This window comes from Notechis scutatus, chromosome 13 (assembly GCF_049901735.1).
Source record: "Notechis scutatus isolate UNSWTSFEM ecotype Mainland chromosome 13, rNotScu1.2, whole genome shotgun sequence".
NCBI lineage: Eukaryota > Metazoa > Chordata > Lepidosauria > Squamata > Elapidae > Notechis > Notechis scutatus.
The window spans coordinates 5,487,480-5,497,141 of record NC_142021.1 but is presented as its reverse complement, the minus strand read 5'-3'; the positions used below and the strand labels follow the sequence as shown (position 1 = coordinate 5,497,141).

Genomic DNA, 9,662 nt, shown 5'->3' with positions numbered 1-9,662 from the left:
ATCTTCGCCAGCCGGGCATGTGACTTCCGACTCCGCCTCTCCCGGGCATTTGCTGCTGGACCCGGAGCAAGCGGCGGGTTTGCGTTGGCCTTTGGCGAGGGGCGGCCAAGGAAGAAGAGGCGCACGGGGGTGGCGGGGGTAGGGGAGGACCCTAGGGTTGCTTCTCCCACTCCTGTCTCCCACCCCTCCCCTCCTTCTCCTCGGGCCTCTCTCCCTGCTTCATTCGGATCGGCCTCTCTCGTTAAACCGGATCAGCAGCTCCTCCTCCTCTCTCCCCTTTGAACCGGAGCGCTTCTTCCTTCGCTCCCGTTGCCAGCGGCGTTTCTCTCTCTCTTGTCCCCCCTTTCTAAGGCGGAGGCTGGGGGCTTCGGAGGGGCTGCTTTCCTGGGCCGGGGAGTGGGTGGGCTTCCTGCTTGCAACTGCCACCGCAGACCCCTTTCTCCGACCTCTCCCACGTTCCCGTCCTCCCGCCTTAAGGGTCTCTCCATCCGGGGTGGGGTAGGGTAGGGTGGGGGGTCTCCCAGCGGCTGACTGCCCTGGGATGGGGCGAGGGGGCCCTTCCCCCCGCTCCCAGCCCGGGTTCGCGAGGCCAAGGAAGAAGGGTCCGATCCCCCGCCTTCTTCTGGCCCCGGCGCCGGGGACCTCGCAGCCTCTTTCCCGATGGTGCAGCTGGTAGCGCTGGTGTGGCGAAGGTTGTTACGCAAGCGGTGGGTCCTGGGCATCGTCTTCGGGCTGTCCCTCATCTACTTCCTTAACAGCACCTTCAAGCAGGTGAGTGGCGCTGCCGGCCTTGGGAAGCCCCGAGGGGCGCCGCGCTTCTTCGTAACAGCCCTGCGAGGGAGGCCGATGGGGGAAGCCAGGCAGAAGAGGGCTTTGGAGGCTGAAAGGGCCCTGGAACAACGGGTCCCTAACGGATCCTGGCCACATTGCATTTAAGGCAAGTGTCCTCAAACTTGACAGCTTGAAGACTTGTGGACTTCAACTCCCAGAATTCCTCCTCCGGTCATGTTAGCTCAGGAATTCTGGGAGTTGAAGTCCACCAGTCTTAAACTTGCCAAGTTTGAAGACCCTTGTAGATAGATGATAGATACATACATAGATGGATGCTAAATAGATCAATCGATAGGTAGGTACGGGGAAAGAGAGAGGTTATAGGTGGTAGATTAGGGGTCTCCAAATGTGACAGCTTTAAGACTTGTGGACTTCAACTCCCAGAGTTCCTCCTCCGGTCATGTTAGCTCAGGAATTATGGGAGTTGAAGTCCACAAGTCTTAAGCTTGCCAATTTGAAGACCCCTGGCCTAAGGGGTTAAGGCACCGGGCTAGCAACCGGGAGACTGTGAGTTCTAGTTCTGCTTCAGCTGTGGAAGCAGGCTTGGGTGGCTATGGTTCAATCACCAGGAGATGGTGAGTTCTAGTTCCGCCTCAGGCATTAAAGGGTGGCCTTGGGACAAGTCACCCAGAGGTTGAGAGCTCCAGGTCTACCTTATGTTCTATCTATGTTAATACCACTTTATAACGCCTCTGGAAGGCCACACTTGGAAATACATCCAGTTTTGGTCGCCACGATGTAAAAAAAAAGAATGTTGAGACTCTAGAAAGAGTGCAGAGAAGAGTGACAAAGAGGATGAGGGGACTGGAGGCTAAAACATGAACGGTTGCTGCAATTGGGTATGTCTAGTTTGATGTAAAGAAGGACATGGAGGGACATGATAGAAGTCTTCCAATATCTCAGGGGCTGCCCCAAAGAAGAGGCAGTCAAGCTATTCTCCAAAGCACCAGAAGGCAGGACAAGAAGCAACGGGTGGAAACTAACCAAGGAGAGAAGCAACTTAGAACTAAGGAGAAATTTCCTGGTCAATATTAACTTTTAGCTAGGGCTAATCGATTTCTAACATTTCATCCAGAAACTAAGAAGCTATGTTCCGAATTGATTTCAGTGGTGTTACTCAAACAATCCAGGGGATTGGCAGGGGATTTTTAAAACAATGCAGGCAGTCCTCGACTTACAACAGTTCGTTTAGTGACCTTTCAAAGTGACGAAGGCACTGATCATCGTGATTTATGACCGTTCTTCAGGCTTTACGACAGTTGCAGCATTCCCTTGGTCACGTGATCAAAATTCAGGCTCTTGCCAACGGGTTCATATTTATGATGGTCCCGAGGACATGTGACCTTCTGACCCACCAAATCCATGGGAGAAATCCAGATTCACTTAACAACCTGGTTACTAAACAAATGCAGCTGTGCCCTTAACGATGGCGGCTAGAAAAGTCGCCAAATGGGACAAAACTCACTTAAACCAACGTCTCGCTTTCGCAGCATAAATTTTGGGGCTCCGTTGTGGTCGTAACACGAGGACTACCGGTACACAAGACAATGGACTCTTAATTCGTACTCCACGACAAGATCAAACGTCTCCCTCTTCTTTTCTTTTCTTTTTTCTTTGGGCCTCTAGGAAGAGAGAGTGCTGAGGGACCGGAATTTCCCCCAAGCTCCGGACGAAAATCGCCCCATAGCCTGGAAAGTCCACTTCAGCTTGGGGAATAGCAGCCAGCCAAATAACCAGTGTCGGAACTCTGTCCAAGGAAAGTTGTTGATCACGGATGAGCTGGGTAAGGTGGGAAGGCGAAGGAAGGCAAATCGATGTGTCCCAAGATAATAAACCCCTGTATGGTTTGCCAATTGCACCGGGGCAGATAGGATGTCACTCCAGAGGGTTAAGGTCATTGCCCCTCAGAGGATCATGGGTTGCCCTCTCCCCTCTTTGGAAGAGCTTTATAGCTCCCTCTGCCTTAAGAAAGTTCAAAATATCCTCAAAGATCCATCTCATCCTGGGCACCCTTTTTATTTGAACTATTACCATCTGGCAGACGGTACAGGATAATAAAAACAAGGACAAATAGGCTGAAAAACAGCTTCTATCCCAGGGCAGGAGCTCTTTTGAGTTCTACTGTATAGTGCAGTGTTAGTGCAGTGTTGGGGGTTTTCGGTTCAATGTGTGGAGGGTGAAGGATGTGTGTTTGTGTTTATTTTCATGGTCATGAAGTGCACTGAAGATGGTGTTTGATTTCGTTGTACGAGGTGCAATGACCCTAAACTAAACTAACTAATTGTTGCAGGGGTGGGATTCAAAAATCCCAGCAACCGGTTCACTGCCCGGTTTTTGGGTGGGCGGGGCTGGCCAGAACTTCCCATTTCTGGCTTCCAGTGGGCCTCCAGGGCCTGGGAGAGGCCATATTTTTTTGCCCTCCCAAAGGTCTCACCTTGAGCCTGGTGAGATTCGAACTGCCGAATTGCAGGCAGCCAGCAGGCAGCAGAAGTAGCCTGCAGTACTGCTCTCTAACCCCTGCGCTACCGTAAATGAACAATTTATTGATAATCCCATGAGGGCCAATGAAAATGACCACGCATCTGAGCCTTTACCAAAAACTCAAATAACCGATTCCTTTGGAATCTGTGAAAGCCGCTTTGAGTTGGGTGGAATCAGTTTTCAGCCCAACATTTTGGTTTCTGTGCTGTGGCGCAAAGCCTTCCTTTGTCCTTTTGCTCAGCCTCACCTGGAGGTCTTTTGCCACAGGCTACATTTGCGAAAGGAAGGACCTGCTGGCGAATGGGTGTTGCAACGTGGAGGCGCCCAGTGTCAAGTTGTACAGCTGCGACAGCTGCCTGCCCAGCGGCTGTTGCAGTGTCTATGAGGCCTGTGTGTCCTGCTGCTTACAGCCCAACAAGGTAAGGGCATGCATGAAGGACCTTGGGAGAGGAAGGGAAGAGTTGCAATTGGCAAAAACATCATAAATTATGGTCATAGGACCTCAGGGTTCTATCAATGTGGTGCGGTGGCCAAACGCCCAAAATTCAGCCACATGACCATGGAGAAGGCCAGGACATCAGAACTTTGAAACCAGGATGTCAACCCATAAAACATTCCTATGCCTGTTTTAGTAGCTGCCATAAAAAGGGGGCGGGGAGGAAGGAAACCTGGAAGAGCAGTGCAGCAGTTTGAAATGAAAGCACATTCCGACTCTTATCTTTAAAAAATTGTAACTAAAATACCAGAGCTTTTGCCCGTGAATATATTTAATTGGAGAATGTGAATGATGACACCCGGCCCGTGAACATGCTCAACTGGAGATTTTGATTTATGACACACCCGGGGGGGGGAAACAGGGTCACAGGGGACTGTAAATGACATATGCCAGAGTTGGCTTCATCCAGAGCAGTGCCAGTAGGTCGCCTCTAATAAATCCTTTGAAGTTTTTTGAAGTTTGGCTCGAGAATCATGATATAATTAGAGCTGGAATCCTGACACAGGACATAAAGTCTACCTAGACAATCGTACCTCGGTACTCAACTGCTTTAAAACTTGTCGCAATTTGACATGAAAATTTTGTCCCGCTACTCATCATTTGTTTGGTACTTGACACTGGAAGAAGCAAAGCCTAGAACTTGTTAGTGTGGGCTGCCTCAGGACTCACGACCCTTTCTGGCCAAAACAAAAGGTCAAGTGTTAAATCACATGGATTGCTTGGTACTTTTCTTTAGTAATTGTAGTCATCGCGCTTCCCTTAACGACGAGTATCGAAGTACCGTTGTATTACCTGGGAGATGATTGGCTGATTCATGTCGTAGAGAGAGGAGAGAAATGAAATCCTTCTCCATTGGGCACTTCTGGTTTTCGTGAGCTTCCTGTTCTCGCCCCCCCCCCCTTCTTCTTGCCTTTATAGCAACAGCTCCTCGAGCATTTTCTGAACCGAGCGGCAGTGGCCTTCCAGAATCTCTTCACGGCTGTGGAAGATCACTTTGAGCTCTGCCTAGCCAAGTGCAGGACCTCCTCCCAGGTAAGAAAAGGGAAACTCTGTGGCGGCTCCATCAATGGAGGTTTTCAAGAAGAGATCGGACAGCCATTTGTCCGAAATGGTGTAGAGCAGATCTGGGCATCGTAGGGCCATTGGACCATATCTGGCCCTTTGGGACTCCTTGTCTCACCTGTGTGAAGACAATCAGAAATCAAATGTAAATTAAGGGCATGCCATGTGATTCTACATTTTCATAGCCTTATCATAACATGTATTCTTACTGGTAGCAGCTTATCAAAATCCTATAATTTATAGCTTTTTCTAAAGTGATAATTCCTCCTCCTCCTTTTTCTTCATCTTCTCCTCCTCCTCTTCCTTCTCCTCCTTCCTCTTCCTCCTTCTTCCTCTTCCCCCTCTTCCTCTTTTTTCTTCCTCTTCCTCCTCCTCCTCCTCCTCCCTCCTCCCTCCTCCTTCACCACCACCTCCACCTCTTTCATAAGACAACTGGACTGTTGTTTTCCTTGAGAAAAAAGATGTTTCGCTTGTCATCCAAGAAGCTTCATTGTTTTGGCAAGATGGTGGAAGGATGTTTCCCAGAGCTTAAAAAATGTCCCACCCCCCTTTGCCTGAGTGATAGTTCTTGCAGGCTTCTTTCACTGTCACCTTCCTTGCTCTCTGTAACTGCACCTTTTTTCAACATGTCCACACCAAATGGCCCTGAAGCCAAGCCTTCCTGTCTACGAAGACCAAACAACGGGGCTCAACCTTCTCCGTAGCAATTCCTAGGGATCAGTTTCTCTTGACTGGTGTAAACCTTCCTTCTTTTGTCTTTCTTTCCTTCCCCAGAGTGTGCAGCATGAAAACACCTACCGCAACCCCATTGCAAAATACTGCTATGGGGAATTCCCCCCGGATCTCCTGTCTGTGTGAAAGTGCCCGAGAAACCGACAAAATTTAGACTTGCAGCGTGGCAGAGAGAAAGAGGAGGTGGCAACCGGCTGGTTGGGTTCCTTGGGCAGCCCTCCAAACTTCACCTTCTGAATTGTTTAGCTTGCTGCCCTTTTCCCTGCAGCCTGCGATGTGGAGCAAAATGGGTGGAAATCTACTAACAGCTGGATTCAAAGGTTTGCGTCATGGGCTCGGGTGAGATTTGGACATAGACTTTTAAGTTTCTAATCGATCTGAGTCACATGGGACCCCTGGTAGGTGGAGAAAGCCATCAGGATAGCCAATTGCAGGCAGGCGTTTGTGTTCTTGATGGAAACTGCTGGAAAAAAAATTATTCAAGCAATGAGAAGATATTCGGAGTGATGCAGTAGCCTAGAGGGGGAGCTCTCTCCTCAGATTCGGGAGGCTGTGAGTTCGATCCTAGGTAAGAGGCAGATATTTCTCTCTCTGGGCACACTGGGAATATATCTGCTGAACAAAACTCTGCATTGGCACCAGGAAAGGCATCCGGCCATTAAAATACTCTGCTAGCTCCATTCAGTTGCCCACAAGGGATGATGGAGTTGTTAAAAGGTGAAGAATGAGAAGATGCTTGCATTAGACCAACAGGTTTTTGTGCATCCTGCACAATGCTTCTATTGACTTCCCATCTAAGGTAAACACGACAAAGCACTAACATGGCTGGCTGGGGAATTCTGGGAGTCGAAGCCCACAAGTCATGAAATGGCCAAGGTTGGAGAGCCCTGGCTTAGCTGAACTTTCTGCAGCTTGGTCTTCCCAGATGTGTTGAGGGGAAACATCCTCCATGACCAACTTTCATCTCAACAATCCTTGCAAGATTCCAGTCTGGGGAAAGGATAGAAGGGGAAATTAAAGAGTGAGGCACTGTGTTCTTGATGAAAATGTCCCAGAATAGAGTTCTGGATTCATTGGAGAAGAGAAGGAAACACATTCTCTCCTTAGATAAAAGTTTAACATCTGGGGTGAACTGGTTGCCTTGATCTCTGGCCTCCCATTTCTAAGATTTGCTGTCAATTCCCTGAAAGAAGCAGCCATTTTAGTAACTGGGTGACGATATGCAATCATGTTCTCCTTGGTTCTGATTTTCCCAAGCCGATGGCCTCTCCCTTGGGTCACAGTTCTCGTCATTCTCAATAGGTAATGGCGGTAAAATGGCACCAGGTGACCGCAGAGGCTGCAAAAGGCAGGTGAGATGAGGTTGCAAGAATTCTTTTGACACCTGAGAAACACCGAAACTTAATTTTCAGCCAGGAGATTGGCCTTGCTTTCCTGGTTTTTCTGGCTCTCGACATTGCTTGGAATATCGGAGAAATCGAACGTCTAGTTACGGGCAATGGGTCTCTAGGGAAAAGAGCTTTTAGAAAGATTAGATAGATTTGTGGAAAGAGAAAACTTGCGCCGGCAATTAATCATCATAGCGTTTTACTTTGAAGTAACAAGAGGGGTGTAAACTGTTAGTTCCATGCTTCTCTCTGTTTGGTCAGTCTAAAACAAAAGGCGCTGCATTGAAGCTGGTGGACAAAAGAACACCTCTCAAATTAAACAGTAGATGGAATTATTAGATTAAGGGAAAATGTGGTTTCTGGGTTGTAAATTGTAGTATGGATAGTCCTCAACTTTACGACTGTAATTGAACCCAGAGTTATTCTGTTAATCATCGCCGTCGTTAAGCAGTCACCATGTGACCGTGACCGATTTTACGACCTTTTTGCAGTGGTTGTTAAGCAGATCCATTTTATCTGATGGGTGTTTTGGGAAACTGGAAAGTAAATGTTGGAAACGCACAACAAACACGTTGAAAATTGTGGCTGTGTGTCAGCTAAATGCCACAAATGACTGTAAAATATGAGCCAATTGCCAAGCACCCAAAATATGATCATATGACTATCAAGGGTAGGTGGGATGGGGGTCTTCAGAACTTAAAAAGCACCTTTCAGAGGGTCTGTCGTAACTTGAAACAGTTGCTAGGCAACCGGTTGCTAAGCGAGGACTGGCTGTAAGAGCATAAACGCCCAAGGACTACCTTGATGTGGAGGCTGAGCTGAACCTACCATGGCATCTATCAGAATTTAGTTTGAATGTCTATCACTCCTTTTCATGCGTTTAGCAGTAAATGGACACTCCAAGGTTTCCCTGTCATTTCCTTTGTTGACTCTTTTGAACATTGTTTTGTGAACTTTTGCATTGGCCTAATAAAGGTATTGCCCGACAGGTGTACGTGTAATTCTCCCGACATTTCTCTTCCAAAGCTCGTTCGTGAAATTTCAGTTTGGAGCAAGTCGAGCATAATAATTATATTGAACTTAAGCAGCAGATAGTGCTAGATTTGGCGAAATGGGAAAATTTACAACTGTCATTAATAGGGAGAATATCAACAATCAAGATGAATATATTACCCAGAATTTTATATTTGTTTCAAACAATTCCAATTAGGCTTGGAAAAGACTACTTTGAAGATTTAAATAAAATTGTGTTGAAATATATATGGCAAGGTAAGAAAGCGAGAATAAAGTTAAAACTTTTGCAAGATGCTAGAATAAGAGGAGGATTTGGTTTGCCTAATTGGGAGTTGTATTCCCAAGCTACAAATTTGATGTGGGTTAAGGAATGGATAACATTAAGAAATACTAGATTGTTGACATTAGAAGGACATGATCTGTTGTTGGGGTGGCATGCTTTTCTATGGTATAAAGGAACCAAAACACGGGTATTTTAGAAGACATTATATACGGGAGTCTCTGTGGTTAAACTGGGAGAAGATTAAAAGACAATGTTATTTGAAAATTCCAGTCTGGCTATCGACTATTGAACCATTTTCTTATCCTATAATATACAAAAAGGAACAAACAGATATGGTGAAATATTGAATGAAAAGGGTGAACTTAAATCTATACAAAAACTAGAGGAACAAGGTATAATGATGAATTGGTTTTCATATGCGCAAATACACTCAAGGTATGATAAAGATTCTAAAGCAGAAGGTTTCTATGATAAACTGACTGACTTAGATAAGATTTTGACAGGTACTGATGAAAAGGTGATTAAAAATTGTATGGATATTTATTAGAAATTAAACTAGAAGAAGAACAAGTTAAAGAAACTGATTGCTTGGGGGAAGAATTTTGGATATGGGATTGATTTAGAGAAATGGCAAAAATTGTGGTCTCAAAATTATAAAATGACAATGTCAACAGCATATAAAGAAAATTTGTATAAGATGTTTTACAGGTGGCATTTCCCCCCCGACAAGAATCCTCAAGAATCAATCCGAAAAATGTTGGAAATGTCATCAGACACCTGGCTCATATTACCATATGTGGTGGACTTGTGCGGACGCTAAAAAATACTGGACTAAAATCCACACGTGGTTGGAAAAAAATGACAAAAAAAACATATAGATTTGAAACCAGAGATATTTTATTGGGAATTTTACCTGAAATATATAGTAAAGACTTGAAATACCTGATTGTAAATGTATTAACAGCGGCTAGGATTGTATTTGCTAAATGAGAAAAATGAGAAAACACCATCATAGGAGGAAATCATTAAGAAAATATTAGAATGTGCTGAAATGAGTAGATTGACATTTGAAATTAGAAAACAAGATGATAAACAATTTTATAAAATTTGGGATCTATTCTATCAATGGTTAGACAATAAAATATAGTAATGAAATATGTAGATTCTTAGAAAATAATAAATATATAAAGATGTATTCTTTTCTTATCTCTACAAAATGATTCTAGGATAGATTTGGGATGATAATATGAACTGTCATAAAACAAATTAAGTAAAATATGATTATTTCGTAAAACATGAATGAATAAAAGTATAGTCAAATGATTGATTAATAATGATATTAATGTATTTAATATTTGATTGAAAATACGAGATT

The 9,662-nt window shown here is 45.2% G+C and overlaps 1 protein-coding gene and 1 long non-coding RNA gene across 3 annotated transcripts in view; one reads left to right on the top strand and one right to left on the bottom strand.

The window, feature by feature from the left end:
• The first annotated feature begins 34 nt into the window (after positions 1-34).
• SPRING1 (SREBF pathway regulator in golgi 1) lies at positions 35-7,979 on the top strand. Of its 2 annotated transcripts, XM_026684360.2 has the most exons (5): positions 35-771; positions 2,458-2,614; positions 3,580-3,731; positions 4,727-4,840; positions 5,645-7,979. In XM_026684360.2, exons 1-5 carry the CDS (start codon positions 661-663, stop codon positions 5,726-5,728), a joined length of 618 nt encoding a protein of 205 aa, XP_026540145.1. In that variant the 5' UTR covers positions 35-660; the 3' UTR covers positions 5,729-7,979. The 2 variants fall into 2 exon arrangements, with proteins under 2 accessions (XP_026540145.1, XP_087798925.1); XM_087942799.1 differs by lacking the exon at positions 5,645-7,979 and having other exon boundaries at positions 521-771; positions 4,727-5,020.
• LOC148129603 (uncharacterized) overlaps positions 4,705-9,662 on the bottom strand; it is a 43,383-nt gene continuing 38,425 nt past the window's right edge. Inside the window, exon 4 of the long non-coding RNA XR_015745264.1 lies at positions 4,705-4,988. This is a non-coding gene — a long non-coding RNA (uncharacterized LOC148129603). The remainder of the gene's footprint in view (positions 4,989-9,662) is intronic.